The sequence below is a fragment of the Ornithorhynchus anatinus genome, chromosome 7 (assembly GCF_004115215.2).
Source record: "Ornithorhynchus anatinus isolate Pmale09 chromosome 7, mOrnAna1.pri.v4, whole genome shotgun sequence".
Classification (NCBI taxonomy): Eukaryota; Metazoa; Chordata; class Mammalia; order Monotremata; family Ornithorhynchidae; genus Ornithorhynchus; species Ornithorhynchus anatinus.
The window spans coordinates 16,020,435-16,045,938 of NC_041734.1; the positions used below are offsets into that span (position 1 = coordinate 16,020,435).

At 48.8% G+C, this 25,504-nt stretch overlaps 1 protein-coding gene and 1 long non-coding RNA gene across 2 annotated transcripts; one reads left to right on the forward strand and one right to left on the reverse strand.

The window, feature by feature from the left end:
- Positions 1 to 1,700: 1,700 nt before the first annotated feature.
- LOC114813193 lies at positions 1,701 to 23,878 on the forward strand. The gene is made up of 6 exons (XR_003760836.2): positions 1,701 to 1,790; positions 3,550 to 3,640; positions 17,740 to 17,811; positions 21,742 to 22,136; positions 22,812 to 22,888; positions 23,496 to 23,878. It is a non-coding gene; the product is annotated as an uncharacterized LOC114813193 (long non-coding RNA).
- TTR (transthyretin) lies at positions 3,869 to 10,573 on the reverse strand. Its single transcript, XM_001515843.4, has 4 exons — positions 10,505 to 10,573; positions 9,451 to 9,587; positions 6,024 to 6,159; positions 3,869 to 4,112 (listed from the first exon to the last, which is right to left on the reverse strand). The coding sequence occupies exons 1-4, from the start codon at positions 10,571 to 10,573 to the stop codon at positions 4,005 to 4,007; spliced, it is 450 nt and encodes a 149-aa protein (XP_001515893.1). The 3' UTR covers positions 3,869 to 4,004.
- Positions 23,879 to 25,504: the final 1,626 nt, after the last annotated feature.

The window sequence follows — 25,504 nt, forward strand, 5'->3', positions numbered from 1 at the left end:
ACTTTGGTTAAAAAAAAAACCCAAAAACCCTCCAATATGAGATTTTCAATTTTAATAAATGGCAATTTATGACTGATATGAAGCTCCAATGGTTGTTCTTCAAGCCTACTTTTATGACATTTGGCTTGCTGAGTGCAATTTTGTGTAGAATAATGGGACTTCCACATTCTTCCAATGCAATTTAAAAAATTACAATTTCTCTGTCGAAGTTTTGAAAGGCGAGAGAAGATTTTAAAGACGCATTAGCATCTTTCGTAAGTGGAGTAAGTGGCATTCTTCCACTAATAGATTGGAAGGCTCTACAGGGTTGCATTAAAAGGGTCATCGTCCTCCAGCACCATTTTCTGGGAATGGGTCATCTTGTTTCCATTTTGCCGATGGAGAAAGAGAAGCCCCCAAAAGTAACTTTCCCCAAGCCTCGTTCATTTGGGAGGTAGCTTCGATTTGTGGCTTCCCCAGGGCCTTTCGTGTATCTGGCTGTTTGCAGGTGGTTTTTTTCATTAATTACTTGTCGTCCAAGGAGCCGGATCTCAGTGGTTTCTGATCACTCAAGGAATCCCTGTCACTGGAAACAACTGTACTTCCAGAGTTTTTCTCCCTGTGTCCTCATGTCCAGATGTGTACAGCCTTGGAAATGTGGGAACCAAAGAGTAAAGGTCGAACTGAGTGTAATTGAGATTCTACTGAGATCCTATGTGTGCGCGCACACGTTTTTAGCATTTGGACAATGACATGTAGCCCCAGTTAGCCCATTCCCCTGCCTCACCTTCTCTCCCTCCAAATAGCAGAGGTCAGGAGAGAGCCCCAGGAGCTGGCCGGGGGCGGGGGGGGGGGGGGGGGGAGTGGTCACTGAAAGCACTAGCCGACCTGTAAACTGCAAGTGAACATTATGATGGTGGTGATGGTATTTGTTAAGCACTTATCACGTAACAAGCACTGTACCAAATGTTGGGGTACAGAAAAGATAATCAGATTGTGTTGTGTGTGGTAACTACTACTTATTGTATCTATCAAGCCCTTGCGATATGTCAAGCACTGTTGTAAGTGCTGGGGTAGATACAAGTTAAGCAGGTCGCACACAGTCCCTGTCACCCATGGGCTCACAGTCTGTCAAATGGGGACGGAGAACAGTGAGTGGATTCCATTTTACAGGTGAAACTGAGGCATAAGGAAGCTGTGACTTGCCCAAGATCACACAGCAGACATCTGGTAGAGCTGGTATCGGAACCTATGTCTTCTGTTTCCCAGGTCCGTGGCTCTTCCCGAGCCACTAGCCACTAGGTCATGCTGCTCCTTACGTTACATTATCATTATGGCATCATCAGGACTAGTGAGAGAAATTCCCAGAACGTGGAATGTGTGGGTGTATGTATTTCTTCGGGGGGGGACCCCTGAACCCCACCCTTGCTCCAGAGTCATTGCACAGGGCTGGGAGCCAGCATGGGCCTGGGAGCCAGAAGGACAAGGGCTCTAATCCCAACTCTGCCACGTGTCTGTTGTCTGCTGGGTGACCTTGGATAAGTCACTTCATTTCTCTGTGCCTCAGTTACCTCATCTGTAAAATGGGGATTAAGAGTGTGAGCCCCACGTGGGACAGGGACTTAGGTCCAACCTTATCACCTTGTATCTGCCCCAGCGCTTAGAACAGTGATTTGCACATAATAAGAGCTTAACAAGTACCGTAATTATTATTATTTTCCCAGGTCCCTCGAACATGGGTATCACACGTGAGCCAGGAGACTCGGCAGCAGTAGTGAAGCATTCTTCTCCCGCCCACTCCGGCAGACTACGTACGTATTGCAGAGTGTCTGCCAGCTCTGTTATATGGTACTCTCCCAAGCTCTTAGTACATCACAGGCTCCGTTGAGCATCTTCACGGTGCCTGTCACTCTGAGGGCAGCCATTTTAGGACAGTGGGTGAACTTTGCTCCTCTGAAACTGCAGCCTAAGTCTTCTTGCTCATTTCTGGCCCAATTGGAACAGGCTAGAATGAGACCTATGACTTTCCCTTCATCACTCTTTGGGCTCAGTGGGTCAGTTGCACCCTGTCCAGATGCAGGTTAAAAAATCTTGGGGTCAGCTCTATCCCAAACACATGGAGAAACTTTGTGGGCTGCAGACTTAGGCTGTGAAAGCCAGTGGGAAGTATTAAGGGGGGCATTGAGAGAGGCTAGTTTATGTGAACAGAAGAGAATGTCTAATAAATCAGAGAAAGAGGTGAAGTCCTATTTGGAGTTCCCATCATCTGGATATATGATGACTTCCCAGAGTTCTGTTGTTTGGGAATGAAGCTCATGACGAGGACTGTGCAGATTAGATTTCTTGTGCCTGAAAATACGTTCTAACCATGGGGTAAAAACAAAACTAGTTACCAGGTCCACATTCCTCATCTTATTGAACAACTCCCCAGTTTAATGCCCACTTCTATCTTGGTTCCTGAATGCCCTCTCTAAAGACAGTCATTTAGTTCAGATTGCGCCTCTGAAGCAGGGAATGTGTCTATTATTGTATTTTACTCTCTCCCAAGTGCTTAGTGCAGAGCACTAAGTACAGTGCTCTGCACACAGTAAGCATTCAATAAATGCAATTGATTGAGTAAAGCTTCTTGTGGAAATACCTGCATGGTTTGGAACTTCTGATAGATTTAATGTAGCTTGATTCATTCTTTTGCACTGGAACTGGTTGATAGTTTATCCCATCTTAGGGCCATCTGATTTTGTGATCTAAAATCCGTGTACACTCTTCTCAGGTCCCTCACTGGGGTCCTCTGCACCGTATGGTCAGTGATGACTGTAAGCTAGTAGAGGGCAGAGAATTTATCTGCCAACTCTATTGTACTATATTTTCCCCAGTGCTTAATATAGTGCTCAATAAATACCATTGATTGGTGGGTCCCTGGCTTGGGGGAGGCAGGAAATAGTCTCCTCACAAGAAAGCATTTCCTCTATTGGTCATGTGTCTTTTCTTTGGAGCCTTTCTTAGTCATGGAATGGGACTGCTGGGAGGTGGAAGGGTGTCGGGGAGGTGGCCCTGTTGGGGATCTAGATCTCAGTTCTCAGAGTCCTGGCAGAATATCAAGGGCAAGGTGGGGGGAATTCTGTTACTTTGGGAGATTGTGGACACCCAAAACCTCTGCCAGATTGGTGAGGAATCTAAGTTATGGTAGCTAATTGGGAACTGGAAACGGGGGCCCAATATCTTGGGGTGGAAGCCAGGATTTCCAGTTGGGGGTGAGGCAGCTAGAGGTTCCTCAGACTCTGTACTATCCCGCAATGAGGGAACAAGGCTGTCACTCTCCCCTCCCCCCAACGTGTTTCCTTGGGTTGGGCATGGGGGCAGTAGGGGCCCCAGTAGATATGATCTTGTGGAGATGTGGGTGATGCAACTGCGGGTATTCCTATCAATCAATCAATGGTATTTGAGTTTTATTGTGGGCAGAGCACTTTACTAAGTGCTTGGGAGAGTACAGTTCAGTAGAGTTGGTAGACACATTCCCGCCCACATGGAGTGTAGAGTATACCTAGTGGGTTACTCTGCTATCTTCCCCAGGCATTCACATGACTCCGGAGAAATACGAGAGAATCGGGACCTCTGGAAAAGAGAATGCGTCAGAAACCTTTCCTGAAGACTGGTGTAAAGTGTAAGTATTCCGAACACCCATCCTGGAGCAAAAATGAAGTGTTGGTTAGTACAGCAGGGACTGACTATTATCGCTGCTGCTCCTAGAAACTCCAGGTTTTGGCTAAAATCAATTCTGGTGATTTCCGTTTCATCCCAGACCCATCAGAGAATGTTATGCTTTTTCCTTCCCTGGCCCAGGATCTTCTGAGTATCCCTGTTCCGGCACATTAATCACATTACCAGTGGGGATGAGAAGTGCATTTGTGGGAATATTTATTGACTTGGCCAGAGTTCCCAATGCAGTTTATAAAGTGGAAATGCTACTTTAGTGAAAACGGAACAGCGTGAACTGCGTGAAGTCCAAGGAAATGGGTGACGTCCATCTACTCTTTCGGGTTACTGACTACTGCTGTGGTGGAAAAAGAGAAGGGGCTGATGAGGGTAGCGATGGTGAAATGGCGGTGTCCAGTGTCTTTGGTGGAGAACAACACCTAGGGGAGAAAGCATCCTGAGGTAAGTTGCCAAACCAACACTCTATGCTAAAGCGGTGGATTAAGTACAGTTTGCAGAACTGATTCTAAGTTTAGATTAAGGCTCCTCATTCGTTTCTTTCTAATGAGTGGTTGTCCCCTACAAGAGACATCATGACCCAGTATGAAGAGCACTCTTGTCTGGAAATCAGAGGACATGGGCTATAGCCCCTGCTTGAACCCACTGGCCTGCTGTGTCCCCTCAGGCAAGACACTTTACAGAGAGGCAATGTGGTCTAGTAGAAAGAGCTCAGGCCTGGGAGTCAGAGGATGACCTGGGTTCCAATCCCGGCTGTGCCACTTATCTGCTGGGTGACCTTGGGCAGGTCGCTTTATTTCTCTGTGCCTCGGTTCCCTCATTCCCTCATGTGCAAAAGGATTCAATACCCATTCTCCCTCCTATTTAGACCGTGAGCCCAGTGCGGGACCTGATTATCCTGTGCCTACCCCAGTGTTTAGTACAACACTTGGCATATAGTAAGTGTTTAACAAACCCCATTATTATTTATTATCATTATTACTCCACCTTGCTGTGCCTTAGTTTCTTTATCTGATAAATGGAAATAAGACCTTACTCCCTCACTGGTTTGTTGTGAGACTAAACTGAGATGAACATGTACAAGTTCTTTGGAAGGATGAAAGTGCTTTAGTAACTAATTCAAAGTGGTATCATTATTATTATTGAAGAAAAATAAACCTTTTCATTGCACTTTGCATTTGCTCCCATCTTGGTTGTCTAGAAAATTAAGTCTGGAGTATGGGCCAGCCAGCATTCTAATAACATGAGCCACTGTCCAATATGGAGACCGAAGAGACTACAGACGTATCTGATCGTAGACCAGGAAAATGACGGGGGAAGGACGCGAAGATCTTTGAGAATTTAGGGGAGATCTCACTAAAGTGGAGTCTGGAATTTCAGACCTGAAAAGTCCTCACAGTAGGAGAACAATGTGGCTAATGGAAAGCACATGGGCCAGAGAGTCAGAGGAGCAGTATTCTAATCCCAGCTTTCTCACTTGGCCTGGTTTTGGTCAAGTCATTTGACTTTTCTGTCCCTCAGTTTCCTCACTGCAAAATGGAAATTAAAGTGTTGTTCCCCAATCAGAGTGCTTTCTGTTTGCAGAGCACTGTAGTAATAATAATTATGGTATTTTAAGTGCTTACTATGTGCCAAGCAGTATTCTAAGTGCTGGGGTTGAATTGAGGTAATCAGGTTGGACAGAGTCCCTGTCCCAGATGGGACTCACAGTCTTAATCTCCATTTTATAGGTGAGGGAATTGAAGCACAGAGAAGTTAAGTGATTTACCCAAGGTCACACAGCAGACAAGCAGAGCAAGGATTAGAACCCACATTCTCTGACTCCCAAGCCTGTGCCCTTGCCACTAGGCTACGTTGCTTCTCAAGTTTCCACCTGTGTATTCTCTCCCAGCGCTTAGTACAGTGCTAGGCATAAAATAAGCGCCTAATGAATACCTTGAGCAAGTCACTTAACTTCTCTGTGCCTCAGTTACCTTACCTGTAAAGTGGGGATTAAGACTGTGAGCCCAACATGGGACAACCCAATTACCCTGTATCTACCCCAGTGCTTAGTACAGTGCTTGCCACATAGTAAGTGCTTAATAAATCCCATCATTATTATTATTATTTATAATTACTACTGCAGGACTAAGACTCTCTGGCCATCTGCATCCCATGAGGCCCAAACTGTGGTTGTCTGTTTTTGTTCCCTCATCCATTGCTCAGGAGCCCAGGCTCTGTGGTGTAGGGCCCGGCCACCTGGGACAGTTGTTAGTGTACGTGTGTGGTTCGACGCTCCGGGCGTACAGAAAATCCAAAAGCCATCCGTCCAAAGCCAAGTCTGGCCTACTCACATCTGCCTTCTCATGGAAAGGAGAGAGGCCAAGGACCTTCCAGTAGGATTTGGTGTCAAATTCCACTCTGTATACGCCCTCGACAAACTTCTCGTCCGTGGTCAGCTCATGGATCTCTCCGAATTCAGTGGTTTTCCTGGAAGATTAACAAAAGCACAGAGGGCGGGGTTCCAGTTGGGTGAAGGAGGCTGAGCTGAAGGCACCAGCAGGGTCCGTCCGAGGGCCTCGCTTATGGCAGTAGCGGGAGCGGTCCAGCGGCACCCAAGACTCTGTGGATGCTCCAACCTCCAGAGGTTGTATCCTCTAGACTAGCCAGGAAGACCACCCCCAAATCCCTCACTGAGAAGCAGGGTTGCCTAACTGGAAAGAGCACAGGCCTGGGAGTGAGAGGACCTGGGTTCTAATTCCGGTTCTGCCACTTACCTGTGTGGGACCGTGGGCAAGTCACTTCTCTGTGCCACAGTTTTCTCATCCTTAGAATGGGGATTTAATACCTGTCCTCCCTCCTACTTAGACTCTAAGACCACTGTGGGACCTGATTATCTTCTATTTACCCCAGTGCTTACTACAGTGCTTGACACCCAGTACCAAGTAACAGTACAGTAAGTTCTTGAGAGATATCACAATTATGATATCCTAGCAAATCAATCAGTAGTATTTTGTCAGTGCTTACAGTGCATTGTAGTAAACACTAGGGAGAGTACAATCCAACAGAGTTGGGAGGCACGTTCCCTGCCCACAAGGAGCTTATGGTCTAGAGCCACCACTGTGTCCATAGAACCCCACTGATGATAGCAAAGCCTAAATGTTCATGGGCCCTGAATACACCAGGCCTCTTTCGCCCCCTGAGTGTGGGGGAAATGACTGCTGGGGAAAGAGGGGCAGGTCCCACTCTAGGACTGCCTGGCAGGAAATCTGATCATTTTGTAAAGTTATTCTTTGAATCTAGAATCCCCAGAGATTCAGATATCACAATTCTGCTGCTTAAGATCCCAACTGCATCAAAACCTGCCCCTTGAGGGTTCTTCCCTTGATTTTGGTCTCTCTGTCATTTGGATGCAACCTAGACATTTGCACAAACAGCTATCTCTAATTTGAAGACTGGTCTCGTTAGCTTGTATTTAAGGGCATGATGCCCCAAATGCATGAATAACCATTTACTGGATGGTAAAAAAAAGATTGTTTCACTTTTATACCATGGTATCTTGTGGGTAGAACAGACTGCTAAGAAATGCAGGTGCTTGGCACATAGTAAGTGCTCAATAAATAGTAGTTATTTCTTGATTGACTGCTAAACTTTGGGGGGTGATTTTAAAGGAACCCATGAGACATGATTTAAGAAGTGTTTTTTTTTTTCTGAGCAACTACCTGGGAATATCTAGGGTAGCTTCTAACCCTCCTGGTACCCAAGAGAGAGAGCGGACATTGTGTTGTACACAGCGGTGTTTCAGGAAGACAGTGGTTGCATCTGTGCTATTTAAAATCTTGTTCACACTGATGAAAGCTACCTCTTTAGCCAGATATTGCTAAGGGAATTTATTACTAGTAACTTTTGTCACCAATCTGCACAGGACTCTAAAGCTGAATTTTTCAGAAAGATTTGGTTCTTGGGTGAATCTCTGTGGTTGTCCTAGAGACCATTTGTTGAGTTTGTGATGACTGAACTTGTCCTCTTCCACAGCCTGCCTGGGCTCACGTACTGATGTGCCGAATTGGCTAGAGCCTGGGCTGGGCTAGTTTCAGATATTTCACTGGGATTTTACCATTCAGGACCTCAGGAGAATTAGGAAAAAATTGCCAGTAAAGCAACACCTTCCTGGAGTTTTGAATGTCATCTGGGGTTTGGAGAAAGTGTCAGCAAATATTCCTGCTGGTACCCCATATTTCTCCTTATGGTTCAGACTCTTCCAGCGCTTAGAACAGTGCTTGGCACATAGTACGGGCTTAACAAATACCATAATTATTATTATTCTCCCTGTAACAGCAAGTTCTCATTTTGCTCCTACCTTGCCTGAGTTTCAAGAGGTGCCCAAGGTCCAAAAGGGATTTGGACTCTGACTCTCTTTCTCTCTCTCTCCAGAGAAGCAGTGTGGCCTAATGGAGCGAGCAAGGGCCTGGAAGTCTGAGGACCTGGGTTCAAATCCCGGTCAGTCACTTGCCTCTGTGTGACCTTGGATAGGTCACTTAACTTCTCTGTACTTCAATTTCCCCATCTGTAAAATGGAGATTCAGTACCCATTCTCCCTTTCCCTTAGACTCTGAGTACTAAGTGCTCAGTAATTAGAGCCATTGTTGTTATTATTGTAGAATCTTCATTCGAATTGGGTTGAAGCAACCTCCGTGAACTGTTTCCAGCAATTGGAGGCACAGTGCTAGTCCAGTTGCTTTACCAGAACAGAGTCAGAAAACTTGTCTACATCTTTCCACTTGTCCTGCACCTTCTTTCCCTTTGCTCTTCATTTCTTATATTCATTCATTCAATCAATTAATCGTATTTATTGAGCGCTTACTATGTGCAGAGCACTGTATTAAACGCTTGGAAAATATTTAGGCAACAAATAGAGACAATCCCTACCTAACAACGGGCTCTCACAGTCTCTTCCTTCCCTCAAAGGAGGATTTCAGATAGACTTTAAGTCTGTATCTGTCCTGGCCTGGATGGGTGACTCTCTGAGCTGTTAATCTCTCACCCAGTCCTAGACTCACACAGCAGGCTCAGTCATCTCGAACTCCAGATTTACTAGGGGAAGCAGCCTGGAGAATAGCCAATCCATCAATCATCAATGGTATTTATTGAGTGTTTGCTTTGTACCAAGCTCTGTATTGTTATTTGTTAAGCATTTACTATGTATGTATTGAGCTCTGGGCTAAGCACTAGGGTAGATACAGGTTAATCAGATTGGCCAAAGTCCCTGTCCTATGTGGGGCTCACAGTCTACGTAGGAGGGAGGACAGGTATTGAATCCCCGTTTTGCAGATGAGGAAAGTGAGGCACTGAGAAGTTAAGTGACTTGCCCAAGATCATGCAGCAGGCAAGTGGCAGAGCTGGAATTAGAACCCAGATTCTCTGTCTCCCAGGCCCGTGCTATTTCCACTAGGCCACAATGAGTACAATGCAGTTGGAAAACACAATCCCTGCCCTCAAGATGCTTATAGTTTGGGTAGAGAAAAGTGAACTTGAAATTACAAAATGAGACTACATCTTTGCTCTTGGGAGCTTTGCAGCCCATCTGTTGAATCTGGTTAAAAGATAGTGAGATTTCCACTTGCTAGGGTGGGCTGCCCCTCTCTAGGGAGCTAAGCTACCAGGTTTGACTGTCTCAGCCAGGTCATCCCCTGGGCTATTTTAGAGGGAGACTAGGGTGGGGAGATGAAATCGCATCCCCAGAAAGTCCGGCAACTCCCACCTGGATCGTGGGCGACTTACCCTGTGGCAAACAGCTCCCAGCTCTCATCCGCTGCCTGTTTAAAGACTTTGACGGCCATGTTGGTGGCTGGGCTCCCCCTGACTGCGTCGAGGACCTTTACCATCAGCGGGCACTTGGAATCCACGGAGCTGTGAACCTTAGGGAAACAAGGACAGGCTGCTGGAACCGGCAGGAGGCTCGGTCATCCTGTCCCGGGCCCAGCACCCTACTGCCCGCTTCGTGGACTATACCATTGCTCAGGTTAGAATGCCTGCTGTCTCCCAGCACCAGGACAGTGCTGAGAGAGAAGGTGATCGAAACACAAGCAAGTGAACTCGGCTGGTGGAAAAGAACTCTATCCCCTTGGGTAGATTCCCTGAATGGGCAAGGTTGGGATGAATTATAGAGTGGCAAGCTGGGAAATTGCTGCCTCCCCAATTGCTCCATTTGTTGGTTTATATCAGATCGGCAAACAGTTTTTCATCCCTAGAATAGTTTGGGGGGCAAAAGTGAGACTCCTAGGGCTCGGTGGGACCGCAAGAGGTCAAATGAGCCAGCTTCCTGGCTCCAGGTGTGGTGCCGCGGAAGCCAGTCGATGGCAGGTGCAAATTGGGTGAAGCTAGTGGACAGTTCTGGTCAAGGGCTCCTGGCCCTTTTCCACTTTGGACAACTTTTAACCCTATACCCACAGCTCAATGTGACCCCTATGCTCTAACTTAGGAAAAGGGAAAGGTCCCTGGAAAAGAACCCTGGATTAAGCAGTATGGGGAGACTGGCGGTTCCACAAGGGGATTGATAGAATTTATTTCGACTACGCCAGGAAGGAACGGGGCTCAAACCAAGGGGTTGATATTCCCTCCCCCCGTCTTGAGCCTCCCTCTCTCAGACCTGGGACTGAGGGGCCATTTCTCTAGGGGCCAGCGAGTGGCCACTGGGGCCATCCGAAGGCTCCAAGGACCTCAGTCTGACCTATTGAAACCAAAGCCCGGCTTGGCCCCTTCCAGCATTCCGGCTGGATCTGGCAAACCCTTGCCCGCCACTTCCGAGCTCCCTCTTTCAGTCGCAAAAACTCACCACAGGTGTCGCCTCGGAGGCAAAAACCAGTGCAGCCAAGCACACGAGAACTACCGAGGGAAAAGCCATCCTTCCGCTAAGTAACGCGTCTCTGGCTAGCAACTCTCAGCTGAGGAGCCCAGGCTTTTATACCCAGTTCCTTCAAAGTAAGCTGCTTAATCGATGCCGTATGACTCAAAAATCTGCTGATGCCGATTATTTACTTAGTAAACAGAAAGCGAATAAGTAACCCACGCAAACGTGAACCTTGTCTGCAGAAATTAGGCCAGCAGAACATCCCCTCTATGAAATATTATTAGCGGTTCATTTGCCTCAGCGAATCATCAGGAATAAAAGATCTCATTTTCCCGGCCTCATCGTAATCCCAGTCATCCCGAGTGGAGTCGAATCGCTTATGGTCAGCTCCCTGGTGTGCTTCTAATTTTTCTCTCCCTCTAATTTAGTGGTTGCCGAGGAAGTATTTCCCCTGTAGCAAAAGTGCTTGGCCGTGCTAAAATGTGACCCGCTAGGATATCATGTCACCTGAGAGTGGCTGTTTCGAGGTGGCAGAGATGCTTGGCAATTTCAATCACTCGATCAATAGTATTTATGAAGTGCTGACTCTGGGTGGAGTACTGTACTAGGCAAGGGGAGAGTAAAATAGAGGTGGTAGATTAAACACTGTGACCTTGTGAATAAAGGACGGGCCTGGAAGTCAGGGGATTTGGGTTCTAGTCTGAAGCAGCGTGGCTCAGTGGAAAGAGCACGGGCTTTGGAGTCAGAGGTCATGGGTTTGAATCCAGATTCAGCCACTTAGCAGCTGTGTGACTTTGGGCAAGTCACTTAACTTCTCGGTGCCTCAGTTACCTCATCTGTAAAATGGGGATGAAAACTGTGAGCCCCACGTGGGACAACCTGATTCCCCTGTGTCTACCCCAGCGCTTAGAACAGTGCTCGGCACATAGTAAGCGCTTAACAAATACCAACATTATTATTATTAGCTCTACCACTTGCCCATTTTGTGAGCTTGGGCAAGTCGTTTGTCTCCTTAGTGCCTCAGTTTCCTGTCAACTGACAATTCAGTCCTCCCTCCTCCTTAGACTGTGAACCTCCTAGATCGTGGGACAGAAACTGTGATCGGATTGAATCGTATCTCCCCCGGTGCTTAGCACGACGCTTGGCACATAGTGAGCACTTAACAAATACCACTAATAATTGTTCTCTTTATTATTATCATACACAGTCCCTGCCCCCAAGGAACTTACAATCTAGTGGATTGTAAATGTAGGAAGGTTGGTTTGAGCCCGCCACAATGTTATCTGTGTGACCTCCCTTTGCCCTGTCAGCATTTTTGGTTGCCAGGCTGCAGTTCCTAGGGACGACGGTGTCACTGTGGGCTGCAGAGGGGCCTCTGGGAAGCCTTAATGGGTGTGAGGGTTGGAACGAGTCACCGGCACTGTGGTACGGGGCAGAGGGGTGCAGGGGAGTAGTCCAGACCCTCGCTTCTCCTCTGACCTGCTCCATCCTGGCTGCTCCTCAAAAAGCCAGTTGATGATTCTAGCAAGGGATGGTGTTTATGGAGTGCTTACTGCGTGCAGAGCATAGTACTGTTTGGGAAAGTACGATTCATCGGAGCTGGTAGAGGTGTTTTGGTCAGAAACGAAGTTCTGAGGTTGGGTCGTACGTGAGTAGTTCAGAAAGCCCAGTGGTGGACAGAGGCTACGGAAGCAAAGCTGGAGCCGCTGGCTGCTGCTGAGATGATAGGGTCAATGGGAGGGTGCCCCCGGGCCCTGGGCAGAGACTTCAGAAACCTCAGTTTCCGAGAGACAATGTGGTCTACTGGTACGAGCACCGGCCTCGGAGTCAGGGAGCCTGTGTTCCAATCCGGGCTCCGTCACTTGTCTGCCGCATGACCTTAGGAGAATCATTTTACTTCCCTGGGCCTTGGTTTCTTCATCTCTAAAATGGGGATTCAGTACTCACTCCCTCCCTCCCTCCCACTCAGACTATGAGCCAGGTGTGGAAAAGGGACTATATCTGAGATGATTATCGTGTATTTAGCAAGTACTGTTATCATTATTACTAGTAATATTATTGTTCCTGGTTGGCTCTGAGGAAGGTGTGGAGTAGTCAGGTGTGCTTGGCTTAGAGGGTGAGGCTATAATTTCAGCTTCGATTTGCTTATTGGCTGAGCTGTCAGCCATGGTCCTTCCAAATATAGAAACAGGAGTGTTAGCTGAGAGTTCCCCCACTTCCGTGCCCTTTAATTTGGCCGAAAGTCGGGGAAAGGGGCCGGCTTTGCTGGGCCAACAGCACCCCAATGCCTCTGGCTAAAGGGGCCATATTTCTCTGTGCCAGAAGCTGAAGGCTGTCGCAGACGCTGGCTTTCACCAACCCAAACCCCTAAATTGCAGGGTGATTGGTTACAGGCCAAGGATCTACTTCAGTGGAAGGGAGCTCTGATTAGTTCTGGAGATTTTCAGAACCTTCCTCTGACCCTGGCCCACTCTCCCAACATTCCTGCAGCTTTTCAGGTCCCTCTCCTGTGCCCTGGGCTCATCCCCAGATATCTCTGGTCCTGGTGAAGTTGCAGGGCCCGGAGCAGGGTGGATGGCGAGAAGCAGCATGGCCTAGTGGATAGAGCACAGGCCCGAGAGTAAGAAGGAGCTGGATTCTAATACTGGCTCTGGCAGACAAGTGACAGACATGGCTTGTCTGCCATGTGATCTTGGGCACTTAACTTCTCCGTGCCTCAGTTACCTCATCTGTAAAGTGGAGATTAAGGCTGTCGCCTATGTGGGACATAGACTGTGTCCAGCCTGATTAGCTTAGGGCTTAGTACTGTGTCTGGCACATTTTAAATGCTTAAGAAAAACCATTTTTAAAAAAAGGATAGTGGGGAAAAAGGGAGGGGGTCTCCTAGAAGGAGAGAACTTGATCCCTTCTGCTCTCCTGCATCTCTCCCTGGAGTTTCACTGTGCCGCCTGCTTGTAAGCCAGGGCAGCAGCAGCATGTTTATGATCATGGGGGTCAGGAGAGGCTGGAGAGGAGGGGGTCTTCACCTTCTCCTGTGCTCCACTACTGTTGCTGCCTACTCTCTGCCTGGGGCAACGGGGAGGCCGAGTACGTGATCTGATGTTGGCAGAGGAAGGGGGTGGTTGCCCAAGACAGGGGTACTCCTCCCTGGAGGGCAGTGGTGCTGTTGGCAACAGCAGAATTATGGAGGCAGGGAGGGGACAGGACCTGAATGCGGGCAGAAGTAGCGCTCCGTAAGTTGGCAACGATGCGTGCAAGTCTCCATCTTCTTGGGTGGTCCGTTCCCCCCACCCCCCGGGGGTTGCCGGTCAGGAACAAGAATTTGCCAATTTTTAAGGGTTTTAACGCTCAGTGTACCAGTGCCGGCCCAGGTGGAATCCAGGATGAAAAAGGAGTTAAATACTGATTTATTGCTTGCAAAGATTTATCCCCTTAGGAATTTCCTGTGGTACCCATTCATTTGAGTAAGCCTTCACTTTGAACAGTTTAAACTCCAAGGTCACCAGACAAACAGTCCTGATCCTTCCGAGGCAGGGGCCATGGAACACAACAACAAAAAAAACCCCTTCTGTTCTACAGGAACGCTTGTTCAGGCCAGCGGGCAAATCCTTCCGTCTAGACAAGCAAGGCCGTAGAAAAGAAAATTAGTTTCCCCGTAACTTTAATTGAATCACACCTAGCTGCAGCTGGCCTCTACCCTCTTAGTTAATACCGAGACTCTCCCGTGAGCCGGTCCTGGCAGGGCGGATGACACAACTGCCAGTTTAGCAGAGCATTTTCCTCGGTGTTTAGTGGGAGGGGTCCGAGAGCTGGGCAGGCTGGCAGAGAGGCTGAACCGAACGCCAGACTTGAATTGTCAGATCTTTTCAGGAAGGGCCTTGATGTTCACCCTTCTACCCAACTGGTCCCAGGGACCTGGGCTCTGATGCACATCCTTCTACCCAGCCGGTCCAGGGGGCCTGGGCTCTGATATTTAAAATTCGGCCCAGACAGTTCCAGGGAACTCTGGGAACTAATTTACAATCTCCGGCCTTTATGAAGGAGTTATCTGTCAGTTTAGATGGCAGTTTATCAAAAGTACGCTCAAGCATGAAGCACGTTCAGAGAATCATGAGAAGCAGCGTGGCTCAGTGGAAAGAGCATGGGCTTTGGAGTCAGAGGTCATGGGTTCGAATCCCGGCTCTGCCACTTAGCTGTCTGACTGTGGGCAAGTCACAACTTCTCTGTGCCTCAGTTACCTCATTTGTAAAATGGGGATTAAGACTGTGAGCCCCACGTGGGACAACCTGATTCCCCTCTGTCTACCCCACCGCTTAGAACAGTGCTCTGCACATAGTAAGCGCTTAACAAATACCAATATTATTATTATTATTATTATTAGAGAACATGGGCCTGGAAGTCAGAAGGACCTGGGTTCTAATCCCAGCTCTGCCATTTGTCTGCTGTATGAGCCTGGGCAAGTCACTTCACTTCTCTGTACCTTAGTTCCCTCATCTGTATAATGTAGATTAATATTGTGAGCCTCATGTGGGACATTGATTGTGTCTACCATGATTAGCTTCTACCTATTCTACCTACCCCAGCATTTAGTATTGTGCCTGGCGCATAGGAAGCATTTAACAGAAGCAGTGTTGCCTAGTGGATAGAACTCAGGCCTGAGAGTAGGAAGGACCTGGGTTCTAATCTCGGCTCTGCCACTTGCCTGCTGTGTGACCTTGGGCAAATCACTTAACTTCTGGGGATTAAGTCTGTGAGCCCCATGTAGGACGGGGACTGTGTCCAACCTGATTAACTTGCTATCTACCCCATAGTAGCACATAGTAAAGCACTTAACAAATACCATTTAAAAAATGCCATTAAATAAAAGAGTTGGGGGAACAGAGCCCATCAGATCGGGGGAACAGAGCCCATCAGATGTGGCATGACTTCAAATCTGCTGAAAACTGGGATCCCAGGAAGACCTGCCTGCCCCCGGGCCTTCCATCCCTACCCCAAGGTTGGGGGTCCTGAAGTTTGATGTCTGTCAAGTTCAGGACCCTTCTTGGGGAGGGATGACAGAGGACTGAGCTGGGCCTGCCGTCAGTCCCCCAAAGCAGACTTCCTTCCCCTTCTTCCTTTCATCGTCCCCTCGATTCTCCTCTCCCTCCCTTTCCTTCTTTCCATCTTGTCTTTTCTCCCCTTTGCCCTGCCTTCTTCCCCCCACGATCTTCCTCTCCTCTTCTTCCCTTCCCCTTTCTCCCTCCTACCATCCTTCCCTCCCCCCGGCTCCTCCATCCCCTCCACCTTCTCCCCTCTCCCCCTTTCTGGAGCAGAGGGTGGGGAAAGGCGATAACATTCTCTCGGCCATTCACCCTGTCCTGTGAAGGGGAACTCAAATCAACAACTTTGTAATTGTTAACAGCTCTGATGAAGGGCTGTGAAAGGAGAATAGGTCAGAACTCATGGCTAAAATGCGATCTGGAGAGTGATAATCTGTTGAATTCGGCTAGCCATGAGATGTAATTCAGCTATCCATGAGATGTTGCTTCCAGGGATTACTGAGAGTCAAGGGCAGGTGACTTGTGGGAACAGTTTCTCGCCCAGAACGGTCTTGAGGGTATCCAGGGAGCGGGTCTAGAGTCACAGAGGCTCCTCTGCGAGAGATTTCAAGCCCAAGAAGAATTTCTTGCAGTGAGATCCAGGATGCTTTCCCTCATCCCCAGTGAGATCCAGCTTTGCTTATCCAGAGTCAGATTCACTCTTTCGGCCTGCTTGGTCTTCCTCTTTCCCCTCAGGGATGGTGGCAGGGGCTCTTGAGCATAACACACCCATCTTCTCATCCCCTACACCTGGCTAGTCAACCTCTGCCTTTGGTTCCTCATGGAGTTGACCTTTGGCCATGCTGGCTGAGGAATATCCTTAATGGGTCAGTCTAGTGGACTGGGCCTCTCTTGGGGGAGCACTGAAGCCTAATCCATCAGGTAGGAAGCCCATAATCCCTTGCAACCAAGCGGTGCCACCCGGAGCCATTCCTAATGTCATCTCGTTAGTCCTCACTCAGTTGGGGGTTGGCCGCCCAGGCCCGTGAGTGCCGGCAGATGCAGGCACGGTGACGGGAAATGGCACATGACCCCAAAGGTCGGAAGTCTCTCCAGGGAACTGTTGGGGCAGTTCCGAGCCCAGCCCAGGCAGTCAGAATTCAAGCCAACAGCTTTGGGGCAGACTGGGCCAGGAGAACGTGGAGTTTCCTGACGGGCAATTGCCCAGCCAGAGTTAAGGCTCTTTGGCTCTGGTCAGCCCCGTGTGGGTCTCTCTGACCTCCCTGGCAGGAAAGGAAGATATTTCCGGGCTGACGGCCAGTTTGGGGTGGCACGTAGGAATGCCGGGAGGCAGAGAGCGTAGGGGGAGGACAGGGAGCCATCTGTGTGAGAAGAGGGGCAAGTGCCCACCAGGGTCCCCAGTACATCTGACCCGTGTTAAGGAGCGGAGGGAAACAACCCACTGAGCCCCTGATTTAACGCCCCATTGGAGTGTCAAAGTCAGGAGTACAGAGGGCTCTGAAAACACGAATGGCAGAAACAGATCCAAGTGCCTCAGAGACGAAAATGCTCGTAAACCACCCATTTCCCAGAGGTCAGACACCGATCCCGGGGGCCTGTTTGAATTTGGTGTGTGTAGAGGGTGAGGCGACGGGCAAAGGTCCCACGGCCATCTGGGCCATCCGTTCCCGAGCCACTGAGTTTGCTAAGGGGACAGAACTCTTCCCCCTTGGGGGATCATTTCTCATGGGTTTGGACTTTCCAGGTCTGTGAACAGCAAAGCTCCTCCTGGAGGAAGCAATGGGAGTGAGGCCCTTGGGAGCTGGAACATCTGTGGCAGATGGTTTAATTGCATTTGCAGGTGAGGCTGGGCAGAGAGCCGGACTTCCCGGTTTTCCACGGCCCTAAGGGGACAGACAGCGAAGGGGCTGCAGGGAAATCTCATTTGGGGTTCTCTGGGACTAAGCCCTATTCTCTGGGTCCTGAGGCTGCTGCTGTTTGAGTCATTTGAGTCACTATCCCCACCCCCCCAACTCGCTCAGCTCGGTTTCTTTCTTCTTCTCTAAGGGAGAAACTTTAATTTGCTCCCCAGGGAAGGGGCTGAGTTATAAAGAGCCACGGCCAGTTAAAGCGATTAAATCCATGGCTCTACTCTTTTGTCTCCACCCTCTAACTTTTCTTCCTTTTTACTTTTCTCAATAGCCCAAGCTATTGTGGAGGAAAAATGGAAGCATGCTCTCCAGAGGACCAGGCTATTTGGGAACACTTCTACAGGTACAATGTGTCAAAATGTCTTTTTGTCCTAGGGCCAGTTCTGGCGGCATGCCAGCTCCAGGGGTGACAGACATTAATATTAAAAAAAATTAAGGAGGTGTTCAGAAGTGCTGTGAGGTTGGGGTGAATACCACGCAGCATGGTATAGTGGATAGGGCACAGGCCTGGGAGTTAAAAGGTCATGGGTTATAATCCTGGCTCTGTCACTTGTCTGCTCTGTGACCTTAGACAAGTCACTTCACTTCAATGTACCTCAGTTACCTCATCCATACAGTGGGGATCAAGACTGTGAGCCCTATGCAGAACAGGGATTGGGTCCAATCTGATTTGTTTGTACCCAACCCAGCGCTTAATACGATGCCTGGCACAGTGTAAGCATTTAACAAATTCCATAATTATTATTATTATTAAGTGCCCAAAGGGTTCAGGGCCGGGTACAACTTGGCTGAGAACCTAGGGTGCTCTTCTCATTAACTCATTGATAGGTCAGAGCCGGTTTAAACGTTGGGCCAAACGTAGGGGGATCCTGGTTCCTCTGTAGCAGGAGTCTAATGGAGTTTCTGCCCAGTTTCAGAAACGCAGGGGATACAAGCTCAACTTGAGTCCAATGACTCACCTTTGTGGGACTTTAGGGTAGGGACTCCCTGGAACCCCTGCTCAGCCTCCAGGGTAAGTTGCATACCACTTGGACCCCAGATTTGGAAAAGGAGGGCCAGGTTTTATGGACTACTGCTCCAGTTTGGGATGGGCATCCCACTTCGATGTGGGGTCCCTATGCCCCCGCAACTTGTATTGGAGAAGAGGACTGGTAGAAAGTTTCCTCCCTCTTGCCCAGTCTCTAGGACGGGGTAGGGAGAGACCCAGTATCAAACTCTGTCTTAGCAAGGTGGGAATGCACAGGAGCTGCATTGAAACAAAGTTACAGGCTCTAAAGAAGCATTCTTCAAGATGGGTCTTTAAGAGTGGTCTCTGGGAGTGGAGATAGTATCTCAAGGCGAGAGGGGTCAAGGTCTTATTTTTTTGTAGTCTAGAGGTGCTCTTTTTTCTCGTGACTGTTGACATTTGTTGAGCAACCCCGGAGTGCTGATCACCCCTCCCGTGAGTATTCCTATGCATGCATACAGCTGTGGAATGCTGGGAAATAGCTACAGCATACAGATCCCTTTGGAGTGGGGCAATCCCTGAGGGGGTGGCATATGTGGACTGAGGGCCAGAACCCCCGAGCTCAGGGTCTGCAAACAGAGCCCCAGGCCACAGGGAGGGGCTACGGCGGAGAAAGGACAGCCGATTGCATAGGTGGAAACCTCTTTCAACCACATCTGCGCACGCACGGAGCAGCTCTCCAACTTCCGTATATTCAAACTCAGTAGGAAGGACAGTGTCCACAATTGTATGTTCTTCTGAGTCCTCTCTTGGCTAGCCCAAATGAATTTTGATGCCAGAGTTATTTGCAACCCTCTCTTCCTTCCAGGTAATGCTACAAAGTTTACGTGGGCCTAAGCGCTTCCTTTTCTGTCCTAATCTTTGAAGGAATTTTGGTTGACTTGAACAGAGCAGTGAAAGCCCATTTCAATTTAGCATTAGGTAATGGCAGATCGATTTAGCTTTGGACGATGACATTTCGGGAGGTTGGCACAAGGTGACTGCTGGTTGGCATGAGGCAGATAACATTTTGAAATTAAATGTGTACATATACACATAAAATGATCTAATTCAAAATCTCACTGGTCTGTATTTACATTGCTATTTGATCATGTAAATACGTTGTATTTTTACGGCTGCTTTTGAATATTGTTCTAACTTTTTGGATCTTGAAAATCGGCTGGGATTTCTTAATCCCCGTTCTCCCTCCCCTTTAAACTGGGAGCCCCCTGAGGCGCAGCGGCTATGTCCAACACGATCATCTTCCATCTAACCCGATACTTAGTACTGTGCTTGGCACAGAGTAAGCCGTTACCACGATTTTTTTTATTATTCAGGGACCGAACCGGTGCCCTGTCCCAGTTGAGGGTGAGGGGTCCCTTGCCGGGTTGCCTGGTGTCGTTTAAAGGTTGGGAGGGGTAAAGAGTGGGATTACAACATTAGAAGTTTTATCTGGTGAGGCGACACGGTGCCAGCCAGCTCCGACTCCCTGTCCCTCTGGCCAAGTTTGGGCTTTCACTGTCGAGGGAGGGGGTATCTGAGTTCAGAAGCCGCTGAGGTCTCTAACCACACTGGACCTGTCCAGTCAAGGGGCCTCTGCCTGGCTCAGTTGGCTTGTCCTGGCCAGCCCCTGTAGTTTCTGGTGGCGACTCTGGTGGCCACGGTGATGAGAGAGCGGAGGGGGAGCACCTTCTCGCCCTCGAGACTCTAAGCTCCTTTTGAGCAAGGAGCGGGTCTACCAACTCTGTCGGATTGTTCTCTCCCAACCGCTTAGGACAGTACAGTGCTCTGTGCAGAGTAACTGCACAGATAAGTGCACAAACTGCAAAATTTGAGCACAGTAAGTGCACAAATACCATTGATTTTTTTCCCCAAGGGTGGAGAGGGTGATACTGACCTCAACACTCCTCCCTGACTTTGTTTAGGATGGCTTTTCTAGTCTGGGAGCAGGGCTGGAGCCCTGGCAGCCTCGGGCTGAGGCTCCCGGGACACGTTTGGAGCGTGTTCGGAGGCAGCGGGGGTAGAGAAAGAGAAGCAGTATGGCCTAATGGTTAGAGCACGGGCCTGGGAATCAGAAGGATGTGAGTTCTAATCCCACTCCAGCAGTTGCCTGCTGTGTGACCTTAGGCAAGTCGCTTGGCTGTGCCTCAGTTACCTCATCTGTTAAATGGGGATTCATTCTGTGAGCCCTATTTGGGACATGGACTGTGACCAACCTTAGTAGTTTGTATCTACCCCAGCGCTCAGTACGGTGCCTGGCACATAGTAAGAACTTAACAAATGCCATTGGAAAAAACCCCAACAGATCCACTGCTGCTGCAGCAGTTCTGCTGCTTATAGAAACAGCGTGGCGCCTAGTGTCGAGAGCCTGGACCTTGGGCAAATCACTTGACTTCCCTGTGCCTCAGTCCCCTTCATCTGTAAAAGACGGATTAAACCTGTGAGTGCAATGTGAGCCCCAGTGTCTAACCTGATTAACTTTTTTCTACCTCAGCGCTTAGTACAGTGCCTGGCACCTAGTAAGCGCTTAACAATTGCCCTAAAGCCCCCCTAAAAACAAACAAGCCAGAAGACCACGACCACCTACATCTTTCTTGTAATGAGCCCATCAGATCGCATCTGGGATCTTTGAAGTTTGAGGAACCCGATTAACTTGTTTCTACCCCAGTGCTCAGTACAGTGCCTGGCACCTAGTAAGTGCTTAACGATGGCCCTAAAACCCCCCCTAAAAACAAACAAACCAGAAAACCACAACCACCTACATTTTTCTTATAATGAGCCCATCAGTTCGCATCTGGGATCTTTGAAGTCTGAGGCAGGAGAGCGGCCCAGTTTCCCATTCCCACTGGGCAGGTTTGTTTGATTGGGACCACATTCCTGTATTACTAATCTTCACTGTGGCATTAATTCAGTCGTATTTACTGAGCGCTTATGGTGTGCAGAGCACTGTACTAAGGGCTGGGAAACTAATAATAATAATGTTGGTATTTGTTAAGCGCTTACTATGTGCCAAACACTGTTCTAAGCGCTTGGGGAATACAGGGTAATCAGGTTGTCCCTCGTGAGGCTCACAGTCTTCATCCCCATTTTACAGATGAGGGAACGGAGGCCCAGAGAAGTGAAGTGACTTGCCCCCAGTCCCACAGCTGACAAGTGGCAGAGCAGGGATTCGAACCCATGACCTCTGACTCCCAAGCCCATGCTCCTTCCACCGAGCCACGCTGCTTCTCTTACAATTTGGCAGTCCTCCTCCTCCTTTCTTTGTGTTCTTCATCCTCTTCCCGTCAGATTCCCTGGGCCTCCCCTCCCACCGTGGCCCGTTGGGATGCTCAGCCAGTCGCCGATTCCCAACCTGGTCCAGCGGGTGCCCCAGCGCGGGGGACGAAGGCGCCATCTCTTCGCTGACAGCTCAGCACAGGTAACTGTTGGCCGGGCAGCTTGGCCAAGGCCAGGCCCTCCCGGGCCCCGGCTGCTCGGTCGCACGGATTCTTGGCAGGATCTTACCGGGCCCCACCGCAGCTGGAAGGGAGAAGTCATCTACATTCTCTGCCCGAACCTCCTGGGCCCCCTCCACCGTCGCCTTCTGCGCCCCTTGGATTAAAACGACGAGGCACCCGTGCCCGGTCCAGGACTAGATGGGAAATCCAATCTGGTTTACTCAAAGCTCATCTTGAGAGATTCAGGTAAAAATCGACGTTACCTACCCACCTCTCCTCTTATTTTTATTTTGCCTTCTCTGTAGGTATTAGAGAACAGGTAGTGGTCGAGCGTTTTATTGTAGACGGGGAACGTTTCTGTTTGTCATTATATTGTACTCTCCCAAGCACTTAGTACGGTGCTTTTCATACAGTTAGCACTCAGTAAATACGATTGAATGAATGAAAAAGTTGTTGGCCCACCGGGCTTCCTCATGACCTGCCCACATTTTCCACTGCAAAACTGGACTGGCCACACATACCTCTGTTGGCCACAGTTCCCTCCAGGCCTCTCTCCTTCAGGCCTGCTCCATCACCGAGTAAGGGAATCCCAGCCTCATCCTGAAGCGGAACCTCAGACTCCTCTCACCATATTCAGATTCCCAGGGGAAACGAGAAGGGACAAGGAAGGAGAGGCAGAGAAAATTCAGTAGCTAGGTCTCTGGTATCAGAGGGAGGGAGGAGAGGGCAAGGGGCCTCAACCCTATCGGCGCAATTGATGGATCAGCTTGGGGGAGAGGGGCCGAATGGTACCTGCCTGAGCCGAGGCAAAGGGACAGATGATTTTGTGTAGGTCACTGTCCTGGATCCTCATGGGGTGGGGTGGGCAGGCTTGTTTGCATCGTGAAGGACTATTTGCATTCTGCTGCCAAATTTTTCCAGAGATTTGCCTGAAAAGATGCATCCAGCTAAAGCCAGAGAGATCTGCTGATGCCTTTTCCACAACCTGATAAATGAGTGTGAGTACCGAATTATGATTTAGCTGGAACATGAGCAAACGGGAATATTTCATCCCACTGTGTTAACAAAAACCAGCTAGCCCAAACAATGCATTTTCTTGTCTCTCATTTGCATTAGAAATATTCATGATTACAAACAAGGGTCAATCAGATGCCTTCTCAGCACACGTTAGAACCCTCCCAGCCCCACTGCACTTATGTATATATCGGTAATTTATATTAATGTCTGTGTCTCCCCTAGACTGGAAGCTCACTGTGGGAAGGGGTCTATTGTTATATTGTACTCTTTCAAGGGCTTAGTACAGGGGTCTGCATGCAGTAAGTGCTCGATAAATTCAATATATCAAGTGCATAAAGGGGACAGATCCAAAGTCATAGGCACCACAGAAGAGAGGGGATGGGGGAAAAGAAGACAATCAACTTAATACACAGCACTAATGTAGCAGATCTGTGAACTGGAAAACCAACAGAATTCAGCTTCACTTTCATGTTTTTCTGTCTGTCCCCTCTCGTTATGATCTCCAAGTCTGGCACTGAAACCTCAGGTAACTTTCATCTGACTTTTCACCTATGCTATAGTCACTGATTTCCTCTATTCATTTTCAAGGGAGTGACCACTTCTTGAAAGGTAAATGCCTGTTGGTGAAAGGAATGTTCTTGAAAAGTCAGCAGATAAACAGGTGGGACTGTGAACCTACCCCAGTGCTGAACACGGTGTTTTGACAATCAGATCATACAGTACCTGCCCGATATGAAGCTTAAAGTCTCAAGGGGAGGAAGATCAGGTCTTTAATCCTCATTGGGCAGCTGAGGAAATAGAGACTTGGAAAAGTAAAGTGACTTGCCCACATCCACAGAGCAGGTAAGTGTCAGAGCTGGGATTTTTTTTTTTTGTGGTATTCGTTCATTCCTGGTGAAGATATATCATCATCCAGGTTGGACACAGTCCATTTCCTTTGTGGGACTCACAGTCTTAATCCTTATTTTACATACGAGGTAACTGAGGCACAAGAGAAGTTAAGTGACTTGATCAAGGTCACATAGCAGACAGGTGGGGGAGCTGGGATTAGAAACCCGGTCCTTCTGGGATTAGAAACCCGGTCCTTCTGACTCCCAGGCCTGTGCTCCATCCACTAGGCCATGCTGCTTCTCGTGCCTCCCGACTCCCAGGCCTGTGCTTTTTCCACTGCAGTGGTAATGCAGTGTCAAAGGTAGCTGAGAGGTTGAGGAGGATTAGGGTACCATAAAGCCCATTAGATTTGGCAAGGAGGTGGTTAGTGGTGCCCTAGGAGAGTGTGATTTTAGCGGAGCAAAGGGGCAGGAAACCAGATTGTAGAGGGTCAGGGAAGGGCGGATGGGATCTCCGAGGCATTTACAACGGGTTGGAAGCAGTAGGACAGTGATGGCATTGGGGTCCAGGGAAGGTTTCTATGTGAAGGGAGACATGAGCTTGTTTGAAGGTAGAGAGAAGGAGCCAGGAGAGACTGAACGGTTGAAGGTGGCTGTCAGGGAGGCGGAAGCTTTGGGGAGCTCTTCCTGATAGTTTCTCTAAGGGCAGGCATACAAAAACAGTAAATCCCCAACTATTGCCCTGGAGCAAGACTGAGGAAGTCAGTGTTCCTCCCACCCTAGAATTTTGAAAATTTTTTTTTTACTAGCCCTTTCGCTTTTATCTCCAAACCAGTGGCTTGTAAATAAGACCTACTGTGCGTTCCTTGGATAGAGAAGCCACGAGACTCTTTCCCACAGCAACCCTATGTCGTTGCCAGATGAACAGCAAGGTTTTACTTACCCGAGGAGAGACACCCGAGGAGTGGTGGTCTCTCGGTTTCCCCTGCCTTCATGGCTTTTGCCTGGACGAACACTGGGAAGCCAAGGCCCCCTGGATGGTGAGCACAAGCAAAATTGTAGTGTGTTTGGTTAAACTTGCCCCACTCACTGCACAAAGCAGTAAAAGACGGTGGACAAAAGGGACACGTTTGACCTTTTTATTCAATGCTTTCAAAAAATACAGAAGTAGTCCCCTCCCCCCTCCGTCCCCAGGTCAAATATAAAACAGATACAAAGAAAGCACGCCAAGACTGATTATGGGCTGGTGATTCTAACCTTGGATGTATTCTGCATTCCCACTTTATGGATGAAAAAGCTCAGTTCATAACCTTAGTGACCAGGAACGTGCTTCAGAGAAGAACGTGTCTGAAGTGTCCTGAACTCCCCGAAAGCAGGGCCCCGCCTAATCCGTTGCATAGCACAAGGCATAACAGAACCAAATCAAATACATAAGTTGGTGAGTTTTTAAAAGCCAACTTGTGTTTGCAGCAAAGGATGCATAGGAGGCCCCGAAAATCTTTCTCCTCAAAAGCTTGGTTAGAAGTTTATGTACAGGGCCTGGCCCATAGTAAACGCTTAACAAATACCATCATTCTTATTCGAAGCAGAGGAAGCAGAAGTGCAAGTATGGCAATCAAACGCCAAGGCGGAGGAAGAAAGCACTGGAAGTTGTGGAGGTCAAAGTGGGTGGTTTGAACAGCAATGGAGATGTGGTGAGTCGGGGCCCCAGAGCTGCCTCAGTCACGCACCCCCCTTGGGGCCGCCAGCCTTCTTGGGCCTCCTGCA

What these genes read in the sequence shown, in the direction of transcription:
- TTR (XM_001515843.4), bottom strand. Translation starts at nt 10,573, where the DNA reads ATGGCTTTTCCCTCGGTAGTTCTCGTGTGCTTGGCTGCACTGGTTTTT. An exon ending in CCTCCGAGGCGACACCTGTG is followed by an intron (nt 9,588 to 10,504) that starts GTGAGTTTTTGC and finishes TGTTTCCCTAAG; the next exon opens with GTTCACAGCTCCGTGGATTC. An exon ending in TGGGAGCTGTTTGCCACAGG is followed by an intron (nt 6,160 to 9,450) that starts GTAAGTCGCCCA and finishes TTAATCTTCCAG; the next exon opens with GAAAACCACTGAATTCGGAG.